Raw genomic sequence first — 26,474 nt, forward strand, 5'->3', positions numbered from 1 at the left:
GAGAGAGTGAGAGGGTTCCCCCTGAGCCTCCTCTTCTCCAGGCTCCCCAGCCTATTGCTGAGGCCATTTTGCTCACTTTAAGAAGCAGAGAACCCCCCAACTGCTTCCTGCAACCCCAGACACCTCAGGTACCTGAGGGTACCCCTTTCTACATAGTTCAGCTGTTTGCTATTCAATTAAACAAATCTTCCCAACCCTCCCTTCTGGATTTCCCACCTGCACAGTTTGTCTGTTGAGTCATGTCCTGGTCCAGGAAAACACTGAAATCTGTAATTTTATGCAATACTTAAATCAACTCTAAAGCTGCATTTATTCTCATGACACTTCTCCAGAGAAACAGAGTGAAATAACCAGTGCTGTTATTCACAAGAACCAGGCTACAAAAACACTACGTGCCCAGAAAACAATTTTTCTGGGTATAAAGCAGTTCTGTAAAAAATTCAGAGAACTAGAGAATCCCAGATGATTTGGGTTGGAAGGGAACTTAAAGCTCATCTTGTTCCACGTCCTGCCACAGGCAGGGTACACCTTCCACCACCCACCACCAGGTTGCTCCAAGCCCTGTCCAGTCTGGCCTTGAACACTTCCAGGGATGGGGCAGCCACAGCTTCTCTGGGCAACCTGTGCCAGAAACTCAGTTTAAACGTGAAAAACCTATTAACCATCAACCATTGTCATGGGTTATAGAGAACACAGTCAGGATTAGATTTCCCACTGCTTTTATGTCACTGGACTGCCCACAAAACTGAAATCCATAGTGCCACAGTCCTGCAACCTCCCTTTTGTAATTACATTTATAGTGAGGACAAAGTTTAATAAATCCTGTGATTCATTCACCTCAGAATGTCCTATACTTGTGACTATTCCATGCCAAAATAACATCCATTCCTTGTGCATCCTAAATGGTACCAGTGCTCTGGCCCTGGAAGAGGATCCAGCCTCACCACCTGTCTCCCACTAACATCTGAATTGGCCCAAGTGTTGTTATTGCAAAGGAAAAGCCCATGATCTGTTGGGTCGGGTTGGGTCTGACACAGGAACAGTTTGGTTACACACAAAGGGCTCCACAGCCAGAGGAAGGGTTACAGTCCCTGGTCACTACACCAGGGTACCAGTCACTGCTGCTTCTCACACGGGATCCTGCAGTAAAAAGTCTCTAGAATAGTACCAAAAATTTTGGAAAAGATTCACCTGGAAACAAAAGGCGAGCTTTGTTAACCCTCCTGGCTCTAAATCCCTGTATTGACTGTACCCACTGCTCTCTGTGCAACGAAATTCTGCTGGTTCTGGAGAAAATCTGCTCAGTTCAGTGCATAATGAGTGAATTTGGAACTAGCAGCACCCTCACTTAACTCAGGGGATGTGACCAAAAGTGATCACAGAACCAGAGAATCATCGTGTCATTAAGACTGAAAAGACTTTTAAGACCATTGACCCTATTCCATAGGGTGGTGTCTGTTTGTTTTTCCCTCTGACAAGGCTGTTCTGCTTAGCTACAGAGATGCTGCCCAGAGCAGGAAAAGGAATGAGCTGCAGCTCAGGGTTAGTGGCATTTGTTGTTGGTTGTTTTTTTTGTGTTTAATTGGTCTTTTTAAATCTAAAATTTAGTGAGTCAGCTCCACTCTTACTCTCTGCATTGGTTATTAACAGTCAGGTTCTCATGACACTGTACGTAACCTGAGCAGGTAATTTTGGCTGAGTATGTCATTGTACAGCGAGAGAGCTAAAAACTGGCTCCAAAATACAGATTATTACCCCTGGGGCATAGTCATAAGGAGCTGAGGGGCTGCTGGATTACAGCAACAAATGTGCTGAACAGCAGCTACAGCCAAGGAACTGTGTGCATAGAACAGCCAAGGAACTGTCTGTATATGGCTGGATAAACACTTAAATATACGTATGAATTTCTTTAGCAGCAACAAGACCAAGAGCTATTGCATTTAAAATAAGTTGTTAAAACGTTACTCGTACTCTAGCCTACAATCTGTACTTCTGGGGATTTGATTCAGCTTATTTAATGGAACTTTGTACCTCAAGATTCAGTAATTCAAATAAATAATAGATAATAATAATAATAATAAACAATAATAATAATAGCTCCTCTACAGCAACTGTACATGATACATAAAGCCACCTGCAAATAAATGACTTATAAAGTAAAAGCAGCTCTACGGGTCAATTACAGCTCTGCAGGGTTTATTTAGCTCTGCAAAAGACACTCGGTTATGTTGGGCACAGAATGCTGGAGGGCTGGAGCAAAGCAACGTCAGGGCAGTGGCTGTGCTGTAATTGGGATGTGCAGGCACTGCTGCAGTTTCCCATAAATGAATCCAAACTGAGGAGGGAACACGCTTCCACCCGCAGAGGACCAGGATTCCCAGGAGCAGATCTCCCTTGCAGATAGGGAAGCAGAAGGAAAGTGATCTTCCTACTCCTCCCAGACCACACATGCAGAGCTGACAGCCTATAATTGCATGTAATACCATCATCCTTCCCCCAATTTTATTCCCATCACCAATTTATCATAATAAGGCTTGAAGTGCCACCCCCTTAGACATACCTGGATTAGCACTGAGCAGCACAACAGATCATTTTAGTGTGGGCTGAGAATGGCACATTTTAAATACACAATTTCAGAATCCTTTGCTTTTTCCTTTCTTATAAATAGATTCAATAAAAAGCAGGGGTGAAGAGAGTTCAAAAAGCACCATTCTTCAGCAGGGAAACATCATTTTAGCAGCGGCAAGTGCCCCAATTCTGCCTGCAGGAGAAATGTCTTCCAGCAGTTCTGTGAGCAGAGTTGGGTTTTTGGAAGAACAGGTGGGTGCCTTGGACACTCAAATCCAGCAGGTACAGCAGGATGGGAAGCTGGAGTGTTCACCAGCCCCTCTGGGGACATCCCTAACTTCAGAGGGGGGGAAATGAATTTAAAGAGGAGGCTGCAGAGAGGGTTTCACTGTCTTGAGTTCATCATCATTCGAGGATAAAGCTCAGGACAAGCCAGTAAACGAAACCAGACCTGCACTTCCAGAGCAAAGGAAACAGGGAACCCAGGAGAGGGACCTGCAGGAGGTAGGACAAACCTACAGTGGAGAGTATCAAAACCAGAAATGTTTCTGAGAGTTCATAAAGTTCATGTTCCCTCTCTGAATGTGCTATTACACTATATTTCATAGAATCATGGAATCTCCTGAGCTGGAAGGAACCCTCAAAGATCATTGAGTTCAACTCCTGGCTCTGCAACAAACACCCCAACAATCCCACCCTGTCCCTGAGAGTGTTGTCCAAACACTCCCTGAGCTCTGGCAGGGCCATGGCCACTGCCCTGGGGAGCCTGTTCAGTGCCCAACCACCCTCTGGGGGAAGAACCTTTCCTGATATCCAGCCTAACCCTCCCCTGACACAGGTTGATGGCAGAGGTTACAGAAATGGATGGCAACAGTGGCAATAATCAGCAACAACAAACCAACACAGCAGCAACAGGTTCCTGTTGGAGGGGACAAATGGGGCAGTTTTGCCAAAAATAAATGTCTCAGAGGCTACAGAATTGATTCCATTCAAGGCTGTAAATGCAGCCTGGGGTGACTGTGGCACTGCCTTTGTCCTGCCATAATCCTCCCCAGGTCTGTACACCAGCAGGACTGGTGTCCTATGGAGAACTTGCTTCATGTTCACCCAAAACCCAGCTCTGCCTGTTCACAGTGGGGCTTCTTTCCTCAACTCAATACCATGTTCTGTTCAAAAAAAAAAGCAGGATGATAAATCATAGAATCATAGAATCAGGATTGTTAAGGTTGGAAAAGAACTTTTGAGTCTAACCCTTCCCCCAGCACTGCCATATTCACCACTAAACCATATCCCCAAGTGCCACATCCACACATTTTGGACACTTCCATGGATGGTGACTCCACCACTGCCCTGGGCAGCCTGGGCCAGGGCCTGACCAGCCTTTCTGTGAAGAAATTTTCCCAGTAGCCAACCTGAACCTCCTGTGGTACAACTTGAGGCCGTTTCCTCTTGTCCTGTCCCTTGTTCCCCGGAGTAGAGCCTGACCACCCCCCTGGCTCCAAACTCCTGTCAGGGAGTTGGAGAGAGCAAAAAGGTCCCCCCTGAGCCTCCTTTTCTCCAGGCTGAGCCCCCCCAGCACCTTCAGCTGCTGCTGGTGCTCCAGACCCTTCCCCAGCTCTGTTGCCTTCTCGGGACACGCTCCAGCAAACCAGAGTGATGCTTTGCTCACAAGTCAGTTTGAGCATTGCTTACAACCAAAATCAAGTGATTTCACCCAGTTACAGACATTAAAGATAAAGTAGTGTTGGAACATAATATTTTCCAGTGGAAGCTGCTCTGTGGTTGCACTCAGTAAATGTTTCCTCACAGGTTCTTACAAGGATGAAGCACAAACATGCCAAGTTACAGAGGAGGAACGTGGCAGCAATTTGTCAGGAATGAACAGGCCATGTCAGAAAGCTGAGAAAGCAAACAGCAGTACAAGAACCAGATGGAAACAGCTATTTCAAGCTAAGGGACTTTCCAAATATGACATAGAGAAATAGAAATGTTGGGGCACTCACAATAGTCATGATCAATTCTGTTCTTCATCCACATTCATCACACTCTCCATACCCACCCCAGCCACTCCACGGCTGCATAGCCTGTCTGTCTAACTGTGCTTCAAGCCTATTTCTGGTGTTCCTTCACCAGCAGCAGGTTGTGGTGCAGAAGGCTATGTTCACTCCCAAGGATGAAATCTAAGAGCAATGAAAAGTCTACATATATGGTAAACACCCACTCAACAACAGTGCCCAGTGTTGAGTACATGGCAGGTATCTACTACAGAATCAGAATGGTCTGGGTTGGAAGGGATCTTAAAGCCCATCCAGTTACATCTCCCTGCCATGGGCAGGGACACCTTCCACTAGAGCAGGTTGCTCCAAGCCCCATCCAACCTGGCCTTGGACACTTCCAGGGATGGGGCAGCCACAGCTTCTCTGGGTAACCTGTGCCAGGGCCTCACCACCCCCACAGGGAGGAATTTTTTCCTAATATCTGATCTCAAGCTACCCTCTGTCAGTTTGAATCCATTCCTCTTGTCCTGTCACTACATGCTCTGTAAAAAGTCCCTCTCCACCGTCCTTGTAGGCTCCCAATACCGAATAAAGAAGTGCGAATTAAAGCAGAGCAGGTGGAAAATTCCTGCCAGGAAGCAATTTTGCAGTTAAGGATTCAACATCTTGACATACAAATAATGAAGCAGCTTCTGCCAACAATTTTACTTCTCATAAGGAAACTCCATGTCCAAGAGCAAAAAACTGATGAAGACTTTCCAACATGAGGCTTTTTCTGAAGAGAAGCATGTGGAGGATACAAACTCTGAAACAAAAAGTGACCTTTTAAAGACAAGGGGGACAACAGCATCATCACACTTGCATCACTGCAACACACAATTTTTCCTATAGTAGTTGTTTCCAAGGATATTTTATTGCCAGAGAATTTAACTTCCGTTTTCCAAACAAATTCAGATTACTCCTCAGTTCTCTCTTAGCCATGTGGCAATACAGCTTCTGCTTTTCACTCCTTCTGGACATAAATAATTTACTACTTAAATGTGGGACTGCACCAGCCTGCACAGGAGGCCACGGCCATGAGATAAGGATGACTGACTTCATGGTGGCTTTGCCATGGAGAAGCATTCATGGAATCCTGGAATCACTGAATGGTTTGGGTTGGAAGGGACTTTAAAGACCATCTCATTTCACCCCCCTGCCATGGGCAGGGACACCTTCTACCAGACCACATTGCTCCAAGCTCTGTCTAACCTGTCTTGGACACTTCCAGGGATGGGGCAGCCACAGCTTCTCTGGGCAACCTGTGCCAGGGCCTCACCACCCTCACAGTATTCCATCTAACCCTGCCCTCTGGCAGTGGGAAGCCATTCTCCCTTGTCCTGTCCCTCCATCCCTTGTCCAAAGTCCCTCTCCAGCTCTCCTGGAGCCCCTTTAGGCCCTGCAAGGGGCTCCAAGGTCTCCCTGGAGCCTTCCCTTCTCCAGGTGAGCACCCCCAGCTCTCCCAGCCTGGCTCCAGAGCAGAGGGGCTCCAGCCCTCGGAGCATCTCCGGGGCCTCCTCTGGACTCTCTCCAGCAGCTCCATGTTCTTCTGATGCTGGGGCCCCACAGTTGGATGCAGAACTCCAAGTGGGGATTCTCCAGCATCCCAGGGAGAAGGGCCAGGAAACAAGCCCCAAGCATGGCACATCCCAGCTCCAGCCCTCTCCCACCATACCCCCAGCCCCCCTTTCTCCAAGGCAGATACTGTGTCACCGTGGCATGGCCACTGAGGCGTACCCAGGCATCTACTGCTGTAGGCAGGAATTTCAACCTACAGCATCAGATTTTTTGGAGGATAACTTCAGCCACATCAGGAGAGACATCCTCCCCAGCCTGCTCAATGATTGACACCAAGGTACAATCACCAGCTCCCAGAGGGGCTCAGAACCTGCTCAAAGTAGTTCAGCAGTCAGATACTTCTCCTTTCCATAATTTTGAGCTTGTCATGAGGAGAGTTTGACAGTTTCCCACAAAAAGTGACACGATACTCCATTACATATATAACCACAAACATATGCTGTTAACTTTTAAAAAGCCAAAAATTATAAACACAATTAGACATAAAATGATAGATAGATTTATTCTGTCTTTGGGATGTGGTCCAGGAGCAATGCTGCTGCTCAGGGCAGCAGGTCTGGGCCAACAGCCACACTGAACAGAGTGGTTCTGACTCCTGGAGTGGCCGTGCTGTGTCCACGCTGCACTGGGGAGATGCACACACACATGGATCCTGCTGTCACCCTATCCATAACACTGCTCCCAGCCCCTTCTGGAAAAAAGCAAAAGAATCCCAGGACCCTTGTGCAATAGCTGCCATGTAGGCAAGTAATGAACTGGGATCATCTGAACTAACAGCAGTGCCAGCAGAGGCCAAGGGAGCTGTGGGTGGGTGCTGCAGTGCCAACCTCGGCTCCACGGCTGCAGGGGGAAGGACTTGCTGACAACTGAGAAAGATCAGTCAGCTCAGACTACACCAAAATTCTGTCAGTAATCTACTAAACAAGATGCTAAAGCATAAAGTTACCCTAAATAGTTATGAGTCTGTGACCTTGGAAATCATTCCTGGAGGACTCACTGCTTTGCTTCATCTTCCCGGGACTCAGAGATAGGATTTTAGCTGGTTTTGTGTTACTCATCCCCATCCCCATCACAGCCACTGCTTCACATTACACCTTCCTAATTCAGCAACCTGGTGAATTAGAGGAATTCACCTGAAGGCATTTAGCTGTAACCCTGTAGTGCACATAACCCACTTGGATCACTTGGCTTTAGGCACAAACAATATGTTTTCCCAGAGCTGTAAACAGGAGCTCAGAGCCAGGCTGAGGAGTAAAGTGCTGCATCAACAGGGAGAGCAGCCAGCCAGGCTGATGCCCTTCTCCACACATTAAGGTTAGGAAAAACCAACACAAGCATGTCAGGCTGGAGAACTCATGAGGCAAATCCTCTCTGCAGATGTGAATGATTTGTACAGAAATACTTGCGGAATGAATTTTGATTTCACTGTTGTCTGTGCCCTCCACCTCCCAGAGAAGCCAGGGCACTCTGAGGCTGTTCTTCACCGCGTTCAGGCTCTGTGGCACAGCATCAGCTCATGCTCCTGCAGCACTTTGCTGCTATTTTCTGTTGCTGTTCACACATATTAAAGATCTTTCCTCGCAGCATACACAGCCCATTAGAGCATTTGGTTTATAAACAGGACTAACCAGAGCCCATCTCTCCCAGCTTTACGCTACCCAGAATTAAATGCTCTCTGATTTAACTACACCACGCGAGTGACGCACAGTGCCACCTACGTGCCCTTGGACTGGAGCCAGATGGTTTCCCTCCCACGTCACACCACATCCCTGCTAGAAGTAAACATTCAAGGGTAAAACCAGGGGAAAATACTTGTATCTTTAATTCCCAGAAGGGAACCTGGGCCAGCAGCAATGAGGCACAGCATGAACACCACCGTCTAGCGCTGTCTGGATTAAAGGATTTTAGTTTCTTATCGGCCAGCCAGAAGTTCACCTATTTTGTTCCCTTTTACTGGTCAACTTTCCCTTGTATCCCAGCAAAACAGTGCAGCCCATGCAGACATACCTTACCATATTAGGCAATGTAAGTCCCGAAAGTGGAGGACTCGGAGCCTTCCCTGGCTTCCAAACACAGTCCTCAGGCACAGGGTCAGCCTGCACAGCACTGGGAAAGGGGGCAATAACTCCTGGGGACTCCCAGTACACCCAGTCTGGCTACGACAGGCAAGTCACAAAACACTTAACAAAAGCTATTCCCGGTCTTCCAGTCATTCATCAAACCCATCTTTTACAAAAAGGCAAACAGCACGATGATAAAAGCTAAACTGAAGCCTCCATCGAAGGATAAAATGGCACTAAAAGCAAAAATATAGGTGAGAAATAGGACACACCAAAATCAGGACTCCCAAATCATAGCTCTGAATCAGCAATAACATCAAGACATTTAGTTTGTATAAGGAATTTTCCAGTTCATTGGTCTTCCCTCAGAACTCATGGCATCAAGCTTAGAAATTCAGCCCTTCAAAGGCAGAGATTTAGTTTATATTGGTGTCCAGTTGCATCTGGTGATTTCATGGTAACAGTACAATTAGGCAGAACACTTATTTACAAACCAGAGTGGGCCTGAGTGGTGCTCTGCAGAATGTAAAACACTCATTCCATAAATCAAAGCACAGAGAGACAGGAATGGAGCCTATTTAATCGACTTACTGCGATCGTAATCCATAATCAAGCGGTTCAGTGTTATTCTTGCATAAAAGTTAATTCCATTAACATGTCTGGGGTTTATACTGGGCTATACAGACTGTCTTGGAGGCAGTTCATGACCACAGACATTTTCTTTGACACTTTTACTGCCCATAAACTGTTATTTTACCAACACAACACTCGGTGTCTTCCCCCGAATTTGAAGCTTTCCTTTGACAAAGTCCCTCTGGATGAGGCATGTCTGTAATGCCCCTGCAGAGAACTGCAAGGAGATAAAATCCTTCAAATGATTACCAACATTTTCTATTTGTTCTGCATGGTCTGTCATCTAAAATATACTTTTCTTCCAAATTTGTTCCCAATTCTCCTGTTGTACAATAGCAATGGCAGAAGTTGCCCAGAGAAGCTGTGGCTGCCCCATCCCTGGAAGTGTTCCAGGCCAAGCTGGATGGGGCTTGGAGCAACCTGGGCTAGTGGAAGGTGTCCCTGCCTATGGCAGGGAGATGTAATGGGATGAGCTTTAAGGTCCCTTCCAACCCAAGCCAGTCTGTAATAGATTCCATCATTCTAGGTCAGGGTCAAGTCAAAGCCAGGAGAGCTGGGGATAAGGAAACACCAGCTCTGAACCAGAACACTGGACCATTCTCTTTAGTCTTCATCGTCATTCTCCAACTGCTGCATCCTAAGCTGGAGCCACTGATCCCTATTTGCACTGACTCTATTGTATTTGTCCTCACTGGCCTCACCAAGATGGAATTCCTGCAGTCACTAGCTTGAGGGATCAGGGAAGCTTTCCCAACACCAGTCTCTCCCCCTGGCTCAGTCTGGGTCTAACAGGACCTCTCAGACTCTCCCAGTTTTTACTTTCTGAAAAACAGAGACAAGACTGTGGCCAAACTTTTCTTTGAGCTGAGGTCTCCCCAGACTGCACAAAAACTTTTTCTTTCACAGCACCTTCCCAGTGGAACCATGCAAAAACCTCTCCTAAAGCTGCTTCCCCAGAGGCTTTTTCCAGCTGAAGTCCTTGTGCCCTTGAACATTTATTCCACAATAAAACTTTGTCTGCTCTTCCAACTTTCCACAGTGCATCCAGGCAGTCTGCATCCTGGGGAGAGAGGCAGGGTGGGAGCAGAACACATGGAGGATTCTGACACTTCCCATTACAAGACAACTCAGTTGCCTAAAGCTCAGCCAGAGTGTCTGGGCTGGTTTCCCACGCTGGTGCTCATGAGCTCAGCCAAAAGAATTCCTCCACTTCTGAGAATCAGCACAACATGTATTTGCTCCTTCTTTTTCCAAAACTGCCTCTACCTTTCCTTTGCTATTCTCCAGCACTGCAGAGCTTGCAGGAGGGATTTCAAGTAGGGCCTTTTTTTGGCTTCCATGAAAATACTCCCAATATCAGCCAAGACATAAACACTGGAGGAAAAATACAACTGCTCCCATAAAATCAGAGAGTTTTTGGGGATCTGCAACTAAAATGGGACACTCCAGTGTGTTCAAGTTCACATCCTGGTGACATGGTGGCAACTCCCATTCTAGAATTATTACTATTGATTATTAATGATTATTAATTGTACTTTTTCCTTGGCACTAGAACTGAAAGAAAGGAGCTGCTCTGTGATTCCTGCCAAAGTGATGGCCAGTTAGGACAGAAACCTCTGATTTGGATCTAAAACAAGCCAGGGAAGACTGACCAAGTGACATGATGCTGGAGGCATGCAGCGAAGAAAATGAACTGGAAACTGGATAAAAACAAGATGACTGGGAAAATGGAAAAAACAGGTCTGGCACAGTGGGAGGAGAGTCTAACCCAGGTCTAATGTATGTGGGGTGTGTAAGAAAACAGGGTGCTGGTGCCCCAAAGCACCTGCACAAAGGGGCTGAGGGAACTGAAGGGAAGGTGCTCTGCTGTTAGATGGGAACCCACAAGAAAACCACAGGAGGTACAAGAAAAGGAATCCTTGCTGTTAATTTGGAGAAAACCAGCAGTAGCTGTAAGAGATTGGGTGACCTTGAATTTTTGGGCAGGTGGGTTGTCCCAAAGTGCAGCTAATCCATTGACATGAGCAGTGAGGACTGTACTCAATTAAATCTTCAGCAATTTTAGGACTAGACTGCAGCAAGCCTTCAAACCTGCAGCCTCAGACACTCTTTTGTCTTAATTTAGCTAGTCTGGGACAACTTCCACGAAGAACAAGTCATTCCCAGCAAGTCCAAAACATTCCTGCGGGAAACAAGGTGTCCCTATTACGATTATTACTTTTTTACACATTACAGAACTCCCCTCCTCCAACCCTACCGTGAGACAGCAGAAATGTCAAACCAATTGTAACGATGATAAATGGCCAAATCTTTCCTGCAGGGCTCAGTGAGGATTTCACGAAGCTCTGCTCTGTGATGAGCAGAAACTCCTGTGGGAAGGGCTGGGCTCCTCAAAGCAGGTGATGCTTCTGGGAGCAGGAATATCCCACATTTCACACTGCAAAGTAAGCACTGGGGAAAGCAATGCCTGGCATGGAAAGATAAGCACATGCTAAAAGCCATCTCAGCACCACCTGAGTCTCTGGTCCCAGCAAGGCTCGCCGTGACTTTGCCGCATTCTGACCAACTATTGCGAGAAGAAAAACAAAAATAAGAGTCTGCAGAGTGTTACTGCCAATTTTCAGCAGTGAACCAGGTAATTCCAACTAAATGATGCTTCAATCACTCTACTCCATCACAAACCATAGGGAAAGGCTATGAACCCCAAGTTCAATGTTTTCCAGCAAAAATGAAACATCACACGAGCAGGCTGACCCCTACACAACCTTGCATTTGCTGCTTCTCCCGAGTCTTGCACATTGTGTTTTAATAGTCCGGAAATGCATTTAGCTCTGACATTGTCACAGTCAGTCATGTTGTCAGGCTCAAATGTGTTTCAGACAGAGACAGACAAACCAAAGGAAACCAAGGCAATTCAGAAAGACTCAGTAATTATTAAAAAGGAAAGTAAGGGCCTCGAAGGATGAGACTATTGCAAGAACAACCTCTGACATGCTGCTTGTGAAGACAATTTCCCACAAGAAATCAAATCTGTGAGGAGACAGGAGAGCAGATTTCAGAAATATAAAACATACTGTCCAAAATAACAATGTCAGGGTGATTCTGATCCAAGGTCACAGGTCTTGCCCAGGACACTTGATGGCCACGCTCTGCCAGCACCGTGGCCCAACAGCTTCGTGAGGCTCTTGCTCAGCCCTGCCCTTCTGCACTCCCTCCAGGCTCCAGAAATGCCCTTGCAGCTCTCCAAGAGCCAACTCTGAACTTAGGCCAGTTCTGCAGATATTCTTTATCTTTCAGGAGAGAAATCAATAAAGAATTTGCTACTTGGAGGTGTCTCCCTGTTCATACTCAGCTACTGAGTAGAGCCTAAACCTCTCATATGGACAAGAGTAAAGCCATAGAAGATTTCTCGCCATGAACACCCAGGACTGAAACACCCATGATTTAGATATATGGTCTCACTTACCCGAGTCTCCTTCACATCCTCGTTTCCATCAACTTCATCATCGTCCTAGGATGAAAAGCAAACAATGTAATTAGGCAGCTTTGGAGACAACAAAACTTTATCACAGGGTGATAATTTTATTGTTTATAAAACCACAGAATTGTTAAGGTTGGAAAAGGCCTCCAAGATCATCAGGTCCAACCTTTGACATCATGTCAACTAAACCATATCACAAATTGCCACGTCTACTTGTGTTTTGAACCCTTCCAGGAATGGTGACTCCACCACTGCTCTGGGCAGCCTGTGCCAGTATCTGACCACCCTTCCACTGAAGAAATGATTTGATGTTAAAGCTAAGAAGAAAACTCAAAACAAATGCCTGTCCAGATGTTTTTGGCTGATTATCAGATCAGGTTTGGTGACCTAATGACCACTTAGAAGATCTTGGTACTGAGAACAGAATGACTCTCTCTGATGGCTCCTGCCATTCAAATGCTCCTGAAGAGTCAGGAGGAACAACAACAACTCCTTAATACACTCAGGGAACAAACATGACACTTGGGAAGACTGCTCATCTGAAATACTGACATAATACTGACTTTCAAAGAACATCTCCACTTCAATTAGACCCCAGGAGGAGAGACTCATCATCCCAGACATCCTGCACTTGTGCAGCCTCTCAATTAGCCACTGCCTCTTTGTAACAGCTTTGGGATTTCATGGAGCAATGGGAAACTACCACAGCATCCCAGCTGACTCCAGACTAAACTCATTAACCATGACTTCATAATTCTGACTCTCTCTTAAATTTTCCTACCTGAGGCTCTAACCAAAGTTTGGAGGGTTAGATTTCTTCCCTCAGACTGAAGAAATCCTCTGAAACCAGGACTAAAAGAAATGACCATGACACAGACAGTTCTCCTGCACTTATGCTGTGAGTGTTCCCTGCTGCTGGGAGGGGACCCAGACACTGGTTTTACTCCTCACTGTCTTCCTTTCATGGGGCCTAAAGAGCAGACAAATTTGAGCTCAGAGGAATTTGAAAATACTTCAAGTGGCTTGTGACCTTCTTCTTCCAAAGGAATTAAAGACTTCTAATTTCTCCTCTCCCATGTGGGCCCTTTCACAGTCCTGCAGGGTTTCCACTGATTGGTGGCTCAGGAACAGGCTGTGCAGAGCCTGCTGCTGGGTGTGACATGGGCCAAGGGATGCACCACTTCAGATGTGCCAGTCTGAAACAGAGCTGGAGAGGGAAGGACTAATGGAAAATCCACTGACTGGGAAAAAAATCTGAGGCTTGGTATTGGAAGAAAATTCATCCTGGATATTACAGAATGAGTTTCTCTTTCTAAGGAACTCGAACTTACATCTTTTGTCGAGAAAATGATGCCGGTGCCTCTCCGTCTCTCTTTCGGCCGCCGCCGCTCCCGGATCGACTGTTTGTTCAGGGATCTGTCGTCTGAATCCTGATCTTCACACTCTGGCCAAGCAAAGAAAGACTGCTTTGGTTTCAGTGATTTACATCTGTGCTTTTTGCTAAGGTTCTGGGGTGCTTTTCAAGCTGATCAAGGTCATCTTGGCTTGTGTTATATTACGAAGGAGTTATTAAACCAAATGTGTCCTCCTACAGCTGATACTCACACTCCTTCCCTCATCAGAGACAGAGGTTACCCCAGCTAGCAGCTCTACCAGGTCATCCCGACTTTTCTGAGGACAAGCTGTACTAGAGAAACTCTTCCCTCAGCTCTAATATATAAATGCTCCATGGATCACTGTTTCATTATTATCCAAAGTGGAAAACATCCTTTTATCCCTCTGTGCAAGCAACAGGGATTGTTTAACTCCATTTAAACAAATACATTGTTTTGTGATGTGGCATCTCCCCCTCAGAGTAACAAGTAAACTTGTTCTCTCTGTCTGTACACACTGAAAGCTCTAAAACACACAAAACCCCCTGAGCTTTGCCTGCTCCTCACTCTCCTGGTACGTACCATTTTCTCCATCTCTGTGGCTGCCCTCTGAAGTCTGCTGGGTTTACAGAGTCCAGACCTAGATATTTATTTGTTCGAGTCAGGTATGAACTTGTATAGAGTAGAGGTGCTGCCGTTGAAGGAGACACAGGTGTCGTGGTTTGTCGGGCTGTGCTGGGCACCTCAGTCGCCGATAGACTGACTACAAACACAGAGCCATGACACAAAGTCAGTAGAATGAAGAGGAACCAGCAGATCTGGGATTTCAGGGAATGTAGTAACCTTTCAGAGTGCAATGTTTTCTTTCCTGCTGCTGGAAGTGATCATCTGCATCTGCCAGATCAAGTTTATTCCATCAGATAGGGATGAATGTTAAAATAAATCATTGTACAGCTACAGTGTGAGAGTACTGTCCATGGCTGGGAGATCTGGGATCAACCCCTTTGTCCCTACAGCCAATGGCAGGATAAACAAGTTATCTAACAGAAATAAAATGATTCAGAGTGAAAAACCAGACATGATGGCAGGGGAAGAGAACTGGTCTCTCCAGTTTTCCATTAAACATGGAATATTTGTTGAAAAATGTGAACACAAATCCTCAGCCCAGACTGCACAGTGAGGATGGATCCAGGCCACATTTCTATCATTAGCCTTCTCATTCCACTTTCTGGGATTTACAGAGTCTTACTTTCTGGCAAGAGACAGAAAGGTGAAATTCCCAGTGGAGAGCAAAGGCATAGCTAAGCTCCAGCACCTCCAGATCCACCTCCCTCGTGCAGGTGCTGCTCCTCAGCATTGCTTCTTCCCAGCAAGTCTGTCCCCCCTTAAAATGAAAAGATACCCCCGGGAGAATTCCCCCCGATCTCAGCTATCCTAAATGGTTTCATTAGCTCTGAAGCAATGAGCACTGAGGCAAAAGGATCACCTCCTCATCCGTACTCCTGCTCCACCGTGCCCGGCTCTCCTGCCTCTCGCTGCCCTCCTCAGGCTCGGTGCTCTCGGCTCTCTCGCTCTGCTGCTCCTGGGCCTGGCGCTCCGCCCGCGACCGGCTGAAGGTCCGCTCGGCCTCCTGAAGGTCTGTCAGGGTCACACCCTGCACAGAAAGTAAAGGAGAATTCCTAAATTTGTGCATCGAATCCAGACTGGTTTGGGTTGGATCTCAAAGCCCATCTCATTCCACCCCCCTTCTATGGGCAGGGACACTCTCCTCTAGCCCAGGTTGCTCCAAGCCCCATCCAACCTGGTCTTGAGCACTTCCAGGGATGGGGCAGCCACGCTTCTCTGGGCACCTATGCCAGGGCCTCACCACCCTCACAGGGAAGAATTCCTTCCCAATATCCCATCTAAACCTGCCTCTGGCAGTGGGAAGCCATTCCCCCTTGTCTTGTCACTCCATCCCTTGTCCCAAGTCCCTCTCCAGCTCTCTTGAAGCCCGTTTAGGCACTGGAAGGGGCTCTAAGGTCTCCCCAGAGCTTCTCTTTTCCAGGCTGAAATTAGATTTCAAGTCTTCCAGGTCAGTTCAAATGCTGCAGGCTCCCACCTGGCCAGGCTCAAGTTCATCCGTAATGGTAAGAGAAAGAGAAGAATTCTCTTGCCTTTAATGTATTTCTCAGTGTACTGACATATCACTGACTCAAAGCAATCCAAATATATGTGATCACACTGCAAACTAAAAGGCAGGTACAGTGCAGAAAGGAAGGCTTGGAAATCTAACTCGTGTATGTTTGGGGGAGGCTTTTGTATTAACTGTCTGCAGGAACTTTGGCCAGAACCTCTTCAAAACAGTGTGAGTGCAGACAAGCTCGTGTCCTAAGAAATAAAGTAAGAGAAGAATAAAATCCTGCCTCTTTATAGAATCCCAGAGTGGTTTGGGTTGGAAGGGACCTTAAAGCTCATCTCATTCCTCCCCCTGCCATGGGCAGGGACACCTTCCACTAGACCACGTTGCTCCAAGCCCTGTCCAACCTGGCCTTGAACACTTCCAGGGATCCAGAGGCAGCCACAGCTTCTCTGGGGAAACCAATTCATCAGCTCTCTTCATCCAACACACAAATGTGAGTATTTCCATTCCTTACCTGGGTAGACCTGCGAGTCTGCCGGGCCTGCCTGGACCGTGCCTTCCTCAGTGATTCCGCTTCCTCATCCCGCACCGGAGTCAGATATGACCTGGAAAAAGAAAAGGGGGGGCAGAAGAGGTTAAAGTAAAATCAGATGCTCTGCTTTCTTCTCCCTTCAGACTCCTGAGATATTATTCTCTTTCTTATGTACAAAACAATTTAGCTCCATCTACTACTGCTGCTGCTTTGGGACAACTCCCCCATGAGCACAAGACACACATGCTCACAGCTCCTTCTCCCCAGAGCTCCTACATAAACCCTTGACAGTGCTGGACATGCTCTGTTAAAAAAACTGCACCTTTTAGAACATTATTTGCTCCATTCCATGTCGTTGCAACATTACAGAAAACAACTCCCCCCCTACCCCCTCTCACTCAGATAAAGATCTCAGAACAGAAATCCTGCACTGGCACATTCCTCAGACCCTCCTTCCTGTCATTATAGTCCTGATCATATTCCTGCAATCTGCTGGCTTCATCAATATGAAACCCATCACACCAGGAACTGGCTGAACTGCAGGCAAAAACCTTGGAAAAAGCCATGGAATTAAAGAAATGACCTTCACACTCTGTGTAAACTGAGCTCCTTAACACTGAAAACCCCATGGTTAAAACACAGAGCTGGGCACCACTGGATTTCATCAAACCTGGGAGAATTTGAGAGAATTATTCACATGAAAATACACAGACTGTACTCTCTGCCCTGGCATTCTCTGGGAGGAACTGGTGAGGAATTGGGCAGTGCTCCCACAATCAGGGAGTGCATAGCAGTGATTTCCATAATGGAGTAGAGGCTTCAGTCTTAGGAACGATTAATTAAATTGGGCTCCTCAGCCTGGTTAATAGGGAATGATTATTCACACTGTCCCACTGTACAGGGATAAGGGTGCTGGAATGTTCTTTGCAGTTCTATCACTGCCAGGGTTAACAGTGTACAGAGACCTGGATGTGTTCAAAGGGCAATGGGCCAAGTGAGGGATGAAGGTTTATCATAGAATAGGCTGACTTTGTCCTTGGACTCTTCCTGGTTCTCCACTAAGACCACCTTCACGGAAAGATAATGGGCTGGAGAGGATTTGCATATGATCCAGTATGTTAAGACATTTATTAGGAAGTTCACTAAGCTGCTGCACTGTGACAAAACCACAGAGAATCAGGAAGTTTGGATCATTCTAAAATCATCTGCCACAGGGGGTTTTATCCACCCACAGGACCCGTGTTCAGGGCCAGTTCAGCTGTGCAGCAAATGTAGCCTGACCTCTGACCTTCAAGGGGGCTTCCTCAGCTTTTGGGGGGTACATCCATGGGAGCCAGTCATCCCACACTCCTTCTAGTGCCGTGGGGCACATGTGAGAGTCTTCTCACCTGAAACTGGTGTAAGGATTTGACCTAATAAATTATGCCCTGAACATCCCTGATCTCCAGAGGCCAGGAGAAGTGCACAGGATTGAATGGTCTGTGCTGGGGGTGAGGCACTGCAGATTCCTAGAGGGGCAGGCACTGATTTCTGCTCTCTGTGACCAGTGACAGGACCCGAGGGAAGGGCTGGAGCTGTGTCAGGGCAGGTTTAAGCTGGATTTTAAGAAAAGGTTCTTCCCCAGAGGGTAGCATTGGAACAGGATCCAAAGCTGCCAGAGCTCAAGGAGCATTTGGACAATGCCCTCAGGGACAGGGTGGAATTATTGGGGTGTCCGGTGCAGGACCAGGGGTTGGACTTGATGATCCTTGTGGGTCCCTTCCAGCTCAGGAGATTCCATGATTCTATGAACCCTGTCCTGGCAGCTGCCTGCAGCAGAGATGTCCCTGGCTGAGCTCGCAGAGCTGCACTCCCAGGGTGTGATTTATCACCTTCAGAGGAGCCTCCAGCACAGCCCATGTGGATGCACTGCAGAGGAGCTCATTTCTTCCCATTGATTATCCAGACAGACACACGAGCTGTGATGGATATGCCAACATGGGAAGCGCCTACACTTCAGAGGGATGATTGCCTCCCAAGAATTTGCTGTTTCATGAACAAAAAAAGCTGCTGTTTGATGAATGAAAGCTGTGCAACTCCTAATTTTGCAGAGCAGGAGTTCTGTTCTCCCTGCTGCAGTGTGTGCACTGCCCAGGTAATGGCACATTAAGGAAACAATAAGCATTTTCTGCAGCTTTTGACACAAGCAGAATCGCTGCTGTTTGCCCAGCAGCCAGAAGCAATAAGCCACCTACAGGAAGAAGGTATTTGCAAAATATACTGCAGATGAAGTTCAGAGCTGTAGTGAAAAAAAATAAATTCCTGAAACATATAAACCCGGTAAATTTGTAGCTCAGTATGGTATAAGGTGAGCAGTTTACTGCAATGGCTTTGAATCAGTGGAATTTAAATCAGTGGAATTTACTCTGCCATGAGGACACAGGTATGTAGGAGCTGTGTCCACACATGGAAACAGGAAGAGGAAGGTGAGCTCTGCCTTTGCCCGAGGAGGAGTTTGGCTCACACAGGCAGGTCTGCAGCAGGCACACTGTGCTTGTCCCAGGATGTGGGAGCAACACCAGGCCACTTTCTAGAGGCTGAATGCTTTTGCACACAAAAGGAAACAATACTGAGCTCCTGCCACGGATGTGGGAGAGGACAAAAAAGGTTTTCAAAGGAGCTTTCAGAAAAGATTTGGCAAATCCGTGGGGAACACGTCAGCCCCAGGCATGGGGAGGGCTCTGCAGCAGGGGCAGCCCAGGCAGGAGGCTGCAGGATTTCCCTCAGTTCAGTGTTCAGCTGCAGCTTTGCTGTGGTTACAGCAAGAGAAAAACCATTTTGGGTCTGTTACCCCATCATCCTCCCAGGCTTTTTCCCTCTGCTCTCCCAGAATTTATACAAAAATGCAAATATGTCACAGCATTATTAACAAATTTGGGAATCCAACCTGTAACAGAGACTTCAGCCGAGCACATTTTGCCGGTCAGAGCGGCTCAGCCGGGGCTGCAGCCATTATCAATCACCAACTTTTGGGTTCTTTCCATTTACACAATTCATCACTTCCTGGAGCTCACCCAAAGCCATTTACAGCGTGAAATAACCAAATTTTCTGAGGCAAGTCAGAAGAGCCACTGTACAGTCACTGAGCTGGTTTCTCTGAGGGAGCAGCTCCCGCCTGTTCCAGGTGCTGAAGGTGCCTGTGCTGTCAGTGTCTCAAACACACACAGCAGCCCCGTCCCTGCTGGCAGTGCAGGCCCAGGAGGACTCTGCTCAGGGCTTTGTGTGCTTTGTTTTCTTCTGTGGGGGGAAGGGAGGGAAGTGCCAGATTTTACAATTTTACAATGCGTTGCTTTGCTTACAAACTGAATCTTGAGAGACCCAAGTGTGCTAAATGAGCTGGAAGAGAGAGAGAGAACAAATGCACTGGAAGGAGATGGAGAGTCAGCTGCAGCTCAGAGCTGGGCTGGGCTGGATGGCACAGGCAGAGCAGCAACATGCTGCTCTCCAAAGCAGAACCACTGCAGAGCACAGCAAGCTGAAGGGCACAGGCACCAAAGGCGGCCTGGAAACAATCCACAGCATTTTTAATTATGTTTTCAAGGAACACACTGCTTGCTCAAGTGCAGTGCCTTGTCATCCTATTAATTCAAGCAAATATCCCAGGATCCAAGTAGATCTTCAAAGGAATGCCCCTATGCGCTGTGTTTCCTTGCAATGAGTTTTCTCTGAGAAATGGATGAAATAAGAGCAGCCATCACGTCAAGCTCAAGGCACGTATAAAGCAGAACAGATTTTTACCAGAGTTTTGGCTGCAAGTTCAAGGAGCAGAACTGAAATTGTGCGAGATGTGTACGTGAGAGTCAGCAAAACCACTGCAGAGGTTTACAGCTTCCAGAGACAGAGAAAAGTGTGTCCTGTTGCCATGAGAGAGCTACAGGCTCTTGGCTGGTGTATTAGCTATGAAAAAAACAGATAACTAAATGATGAACCCGCCTCCCACTTAATTCTGCCTATTTTCAAGAAAACACCTATTTTTCTCTGTCAACTCTTTCAATCAGGACAGTGCAACACAAAGGTGGATCTCAAATACTGCCACCATCTCAAGGCAAAAGGAGCATCAATAAAATACTAATAGAGGGGAAGATTCAAACCAGGGCTGGATATACAGGCTGGTAAGCCAGGAACATAAGAGCAAATCTGTTAGAGAACCTTGGCCAGAGGAAAAGAAAAGAACATATTGTACAGAGAAACTTCTCCCAAGAAAGGGTGAATGATGCAGATAAGGAAGTTACAATCCCCTGTTTGTTGGTGCACAGGTAACAAGAACAGAAGATGAACTTCTCTAAGAAACACACAACCTTCTGACAGTCCTTTCACAATGCTGGTCTCCTTTCCTGCCATCCTGAACTCTTTCAGGTACTCAGAGATTGAAGTGCTTGTGGCAAACACCATCCACCAGCATGGAGTCCTTTGGCAGAACATCACCCAGTCCCAGAGAGAACAGTGAGAGCATGCAAAACTTGGGAGTTTTACATCACCCATGTGTCAGAGCAGCTGTGGCTGCCCCATCCCTAGAAGTGTTCCAGGCTGGGTTGGATGGGTTAGGAGTAACCTGGTCTAGTGGAAGGTGTCTCTGCCCATGGCAGGGAGATGTAACTAGATGGACTTTAAGGTCCCTTCCAACCCAAACCATTCTGGGATTCTGTGAAAACTTTGCAACAAATCTGGATGCTAAACATTCACCAGGTGCTACAGCTTCCCTCTTCTCAAAGTGGGTTCAAAGTATTTCACTTTGCTGTCAGGACCAAAAATTGAGATACACCCTCGACGAACTGTAATGGGCCACAACAGGTTCCCTCTGTCCCCATCAGGTCCTTCTCCAATAAATCCAAGTCCCATAGGCAGCACAGTAAGAACATGAGTTGCATACAGTAATTCCAGGGTGCCCAGTCTCTGGGAAATGGGACTCTGCTTGCTGTGAACTGGGGCTGGGCTTGAAGGGGCTCTGCTGGAGGATGGTTTGTCCTGGACCCTCTCCGACTCCTTGTCTCAGCCCAAATTCTCTTTCTAGCCTAGGAGTGACTCTGAACAACACCCACTAGACTAGAAACAACACTGACAGTTTCCTTGGAAGCCAGGCCAGACTTTTGGTTCTTCCACATCTGGGTAACACAGACAAGGGGAGCGAGGCACAGGTTTGGCTTCCTGTGCACAAGGAGGCACATTCAGCATATGAAAACCCATGTAGATATTCCCTCTAAAAAGTCTGAATTTGCTGTTCTTAAGAAGAGTACAATACACAATACACTACTCCAAAGACTACAGTGATTTAAAAAGTCTTTGTCACACATATATCTATCTCTCACATATATACCTATATATATATATATATATATATATATAAAACCTCATGTAAACCCGGAAAAATGAAGAAAATAAAAAAAAGCTCAGTAAAAGCTTCAAATACAGATACTGTTCCCATGAAAACAACTGGAAAAGTACAGCATCCCAGTAATGCATTCCTACAAACTGGACAGTTGCCATTAGCAAATAACTATCTATAAGCTGGGGGAGGTAGGAGAAGCAAGTGCAAGTTTTGCAGGCAACAATGCTGACAGCAGTTCCCAAAATACAATTCCTTAAGTCAGATAATGAACTACGGCCCAAGCAGCAAGTCAATCATTGGCAGCTACATGGAAACAGTCAGAAAAAGAAACTTTCCTGCTCTCAGATGCAAGCAACAGGTTTCAGTTGTTCCCTGAATTTATCCCTGTGCTAACACATTCTGCCCATCAGTCCACTGAAAACAGTAGTTAGGGTGACTGCCAGAACCCCAACCCTTCACCAGGCAGGAGAAGGATGACACATCAGACTCTGCGAGTGTTGGAGCTGGGAATGAGGGGGAGACAGCCTGACAATGCAGAGTTATTTAATAAGCTGAGGACAGAGGGATAACAGGATCATGCTCCTAAAGCCTTTCACAGCTGGCTTGAAAAGGCTCAGCTAAGCATTCCCTGTTTTCAGGCCTTTGCTGTTGGAAGCTGTTGTGTTTCAGTCTGGACTGTGAATTCTCAACCTGTGCAAGTTTCAGTGTCGGAATTTCAGCCCTCTGGTTACAGTAAGATTAGCAGGTTCACTAGCAGTAGATTAAATTCTTTATTTGCCACAGCTTTGCTTTGCTCAACGTGCTCAGGTGCTGATCTGAGAGATTAAGAGGCTTGTGATCTTTGTCACTTGTTAATCAAAACAATGAGCCCCCTTTATCCTCATAGAACTGTTTCCATGGATGTTACAATGGGGTGAGGTTACACATACGGCAGCTGATGCTCCAACAGCACTTCCCATCATAGGGTTTTGGATGATTTTGCCTGTCCTTTCCCATGCCCCATCCCTGGAAATGTCCAAGGTGAGGTTGGACCGGGCTTGGAGCAACTTGGCCTAGTGGAAGGTGTCCCTGCCCATGACAGGGGGTAGCATGAGATGGGCTTTAAGGTCTCAACAAACCTTCCAACCCAAACCATTCAGGTTCCATGTTCAGCTCTCGTTGTGTCCTTCAGACAGCAGAGCTGCTCCTCCTGTGCTGTGTCCCCACGGCAGCTCCTCGTGCCTCCTCGGCAGCCTGGGCTGCTCCCAGCAAAGGTGAGGAGTGCTCCGATTGCAGATCCAGCTGGGAACACAGCCCTGCATTTCCTCTGCCAGTGGAATAAAAGACAGCATTGGTACCTCAAGAGAGCTCACAAAGTTTGGGGCTGGGGAGTGAACACATAGATCAGAAGCTTTTAATGATCCCTTCGCACTAATTAATGTCAGTCAGCACTGTGGTTAAAAGGCAACAAACACCACAATGATCACATTCCCTTAAACTGGCTGCCTCGACTGTTACTGTGAACCCAGACCTTTAAAGTTGTGCCAGAAGAAGAGAAAATGTAGTTGTTAAAAAAAAAAAAAGAAAATCCAGGATTTTTTTCTGCAAAGAGGAAAGCCAAGAGTGCTGCAAACCAAAAGCAGAGGCAGTGGGCACCACCTATCCCTACAAACTGCCCCTGAGACACCGAATGCATCAGCTGAGACCAACACAAGTGCAAAGCTTTTCAGGCTGGAATATTTTGGAACAGTTTGTGTTCAGCACAGGACATCAGGTGTCAATACAGAGCACTGAGTGGGTTGTCACTGTGACAGGGAACAACGTGCACTGTCTGCAGTCCTCAGGGGCTGGATCCTCACATTAAAAATCTGCGGCATGAACCGCAGAAGGATGGAACTCCACCTCCTACCACTGATGGAGGAAATGAAGGTGGAGATGCAAGTGTCCTGTCTCTGTAAGCATCTCTTTCATTTTCAACCGAGCCAACACAATCTGACATTTTAAACAACCTCAAGCAGACCTGTTACAGCTTTCCCAAAAGCTGATTTACACAGTCTAAACCAGGAAATTTTTCAGGGCAGAAAATCCCTGGGGGTAAAAAAAAATTAACTTGGCAAAATTCTGACTATTTGGGAAATTGTCTTTTGCAACTAAAAAATAAAATAAACCTCAAAACTTGATGGTGATAAAGAAGGTTCAGCCCCTGAACTAGATAAGCCCAAGGAGCGATGCTCGCCTGGCCAGTGCATCCCAGCAGCCTTCCACTGCCACCTCGTGGGAGCAGCTGCCCAGGAGACACCTGAGCAGCTCCAAGGAACAGGATCACAGATCAGCCCCAGCTGAATTACAGAAAATATCACTGAGTATTAATAATGTATCAAAGATTTACATTTCCCACTGAGCTCAGAATGCAATTTTCTTAGAGTGTGGTTTTGGTTCAATTTCCAGTGTCCACTGTTCCCAGAGACAGAAGATTAATTAAGTTTGCACAAAAGCTTTTCTGATAGAAGTTCCAGGGAGGCAATATGGCTTCCTTGGCTCCTCCACCTGTCACATCCACAGGTCGGTGCTGTGGAGCAAAGAATTTAATGGAGTAGCTGAGTTAGTGCTGAATTAGCTCTCAGCTGTACGGATCTTCACAGAGATTTCCAGTACATTCTTTACTTTAATGGCCATTTTGGACACAGAGAAGTATCTGAACATGTCCAAGTTAGTAAAGCCCAGCCCCTGAACGTCCAGGCAGTGGCACCTGGACAGCACCAGAGCCAGAATGTGCTGTGACTCAGATGTGCTGCCAGACTGGAGGGGAAGCGCGTGCAGCAGGCCAGGAGTTCCCATTAGTAAGCCAAGAGGAATTGCACACAAACTCGGCATGGACAGGGATGGGGAAGACAGTTTTACCTTCTGCTTGCTCCACGCTGCCAAGCTGCTGTTCTTTTACAATGCTTAGCTCAAGTGGTCCCTGCTTCCTTTCCTTGACCATTCCTGAAGGATCCTGCATACACTCCTGCTTTTGTTAGCAGGCCAACCTACAGCCTGGGCTCCTCCGCCCAAAGCAAATGCCAAAATATCCACCCCCTTCCCCTGAGCACTGGGGGATGGAGCCTCAGCAGTTGAGCAGAGCACACACCTGCTCACCGCCCTTATAGGAAACTGGCTCAGCTGCACTGACCCCGGCCCACAACTCGACCTTATTTCAAATAAAAATGCAGCCTGATTTCTGATCCAGCAGGAGCAACCTCGACTCTTCCCAACATGGACAATCCCATGGCCAGCAGAATTCCTGCCCTCCCACGTCATCTGCACTGGCAGCCTTTTAAAAAAGGGACAACTTTATCTGAAAGCAATTAACTGCAGAGGCAGTGGCAGAGAAATGCTGTCACAGCAGGTGCCAGACGATCGGTCAGTTCTTCACAAGAGAGAAACCTCTTAACTTCTTGTTGTACACAGTGTAGTGTGGACAGGAATCTGTGCCTTGCCCTGCAGCTCTTTTCATAAGTATCCCCACTGTTCTGCTTCCCCAGGGACCTTTCCCAGGAGATTAAGACCACTCAGCTTTAGATCAGTCAGCGACAAGGATTACAGAGTCAAATGTTATTAAAAAAAGGTGGCAGCGAGCTAATGCTCACAGCTTTTTCTACCAGTTCAGCTCAAGTGACATTTAAATACCCCTTGAATGCAATCTCATAGTTTAACTTGCACAGAGATCAGAGGGGTTTATTTTAATTGTGAGATAATAAGGGTTAAAGGACATATGGGATATCTGTGCTCATCCTAGAGGAGACACACTCTGAATCTGGACAGGACAAGAATCACGAGGTAAAAGGACTTGCCAAAAATTGTTCATCTAATAGAACTGGTGGAGGAGAATTCAGTTATTAATATATTATTAATATATGCTACCATAATTAGCAGCTGGGTCCTTAGAATGAAGAATGAAAAATAAATTCCTCCTGGGAATTAAGCAGGAAATAGAAATGTTTGCCAGATACATTTACCTGGCACATCAGTGAACTTCCTTCATCTGAAAAAAATTTCTAGGGGACAATTTAGAGGGCAAGAAGGCTGAGCAAACCTGCCAGCCCCAAAGCTCCCAGAAAACAAGCCCACCTCGCTCCTGTTCTGGATTTATCACGGAATCACAGAATGGTTTGGGTTGGAAAAGACCATAAAGCTCATCTTGTTCCACCCCCTGCAGGGATACCTTCAACTAGCTCAGGTTGCTCCAAGTCCTTGTCCAACCTGGCCTTGAACACTTCAGGGATGGCGCAGTTATGTGAGAAACTGGTTAGAATACATTAAAATAAGGAAGAGAGAGATGAGTTTCCTGTCTGTAAGAGTGTGCCTGATGGCAAGTGCTGGAACCACCTTGCTGGAACCTTCCTGAGGAACAGGAAGAACATACACAATTGCACAATTCAGTTGTATAAACACAGTGGCTGGGGAGAAAAAACTGAGGAAGGTCAAATTAAAATCCTAATTCTTACCAAACTAGGAGAGACTTCAAATTCAAGAGTCCTTTCAAACTGGTCACACAACCAAAAGCACAGATTTGCCTTTCAGAAGTTCTCAGGTAAAGTGTGTCTCACCCCAGTGCCAGCTGTGGCTGCTCGGTCACCTTTCCAGCTGTTCTGGGAACCAAAGTTTCCACAGAGTACAAAAAGGGTCAGTCAAATCCCCCAGACCTTCCTTTCAGCACAGATATCTCATGGCACGAGTGACATTTCAGTGTGGCAGGATGCCCTGC

General features: G+C 46.7%; 1 protein-coding gene across 1 annotated transcript in view; it reads right to left on the bottom strand.

The window, feature by feature from the left end:
• The window catches only part of PPP1R12B (protein phosphatase 1 regulatory subunit 12B), a 131,607-nt gene that overhangs the window by 36,548 nt on the left and 68,585 nt on the right, over positions 1-26,474 (bottom strand). The window contains 6 exon segments of the mRNA XM_032710404.1: positions 12,342-12,386; positions 13,688-13,872; positions 14,370-14,447; positions 14,450-14,492; positions 15,216-15,383; positions 16,366-16,456. Coding sequence (XP_032566295.1) covers positions 12,342-12,386; positions 13,688-13,872; positions 14,370-14,447; positions 14,450-14,492; positions 15,216-15,383; positions 16,366-16,456 — 610 coding nt within the window.

This window comes from Chiroxiphia lanceolata, chromosome 25 (genome assembly GCF_009829145.1).
Source record: "Chiroxiphia lanceolata isolate bChiLan1 chromosome 25, bChiLan1.pri, whole genome shotgun sequence".
Taxonomy (NCBI): Eukaryota; Metazoa; Chordata; class Aves; order Passeriformes; family Pipridae; genus Chiroxiphia; species Chiroxiphia lanceolata.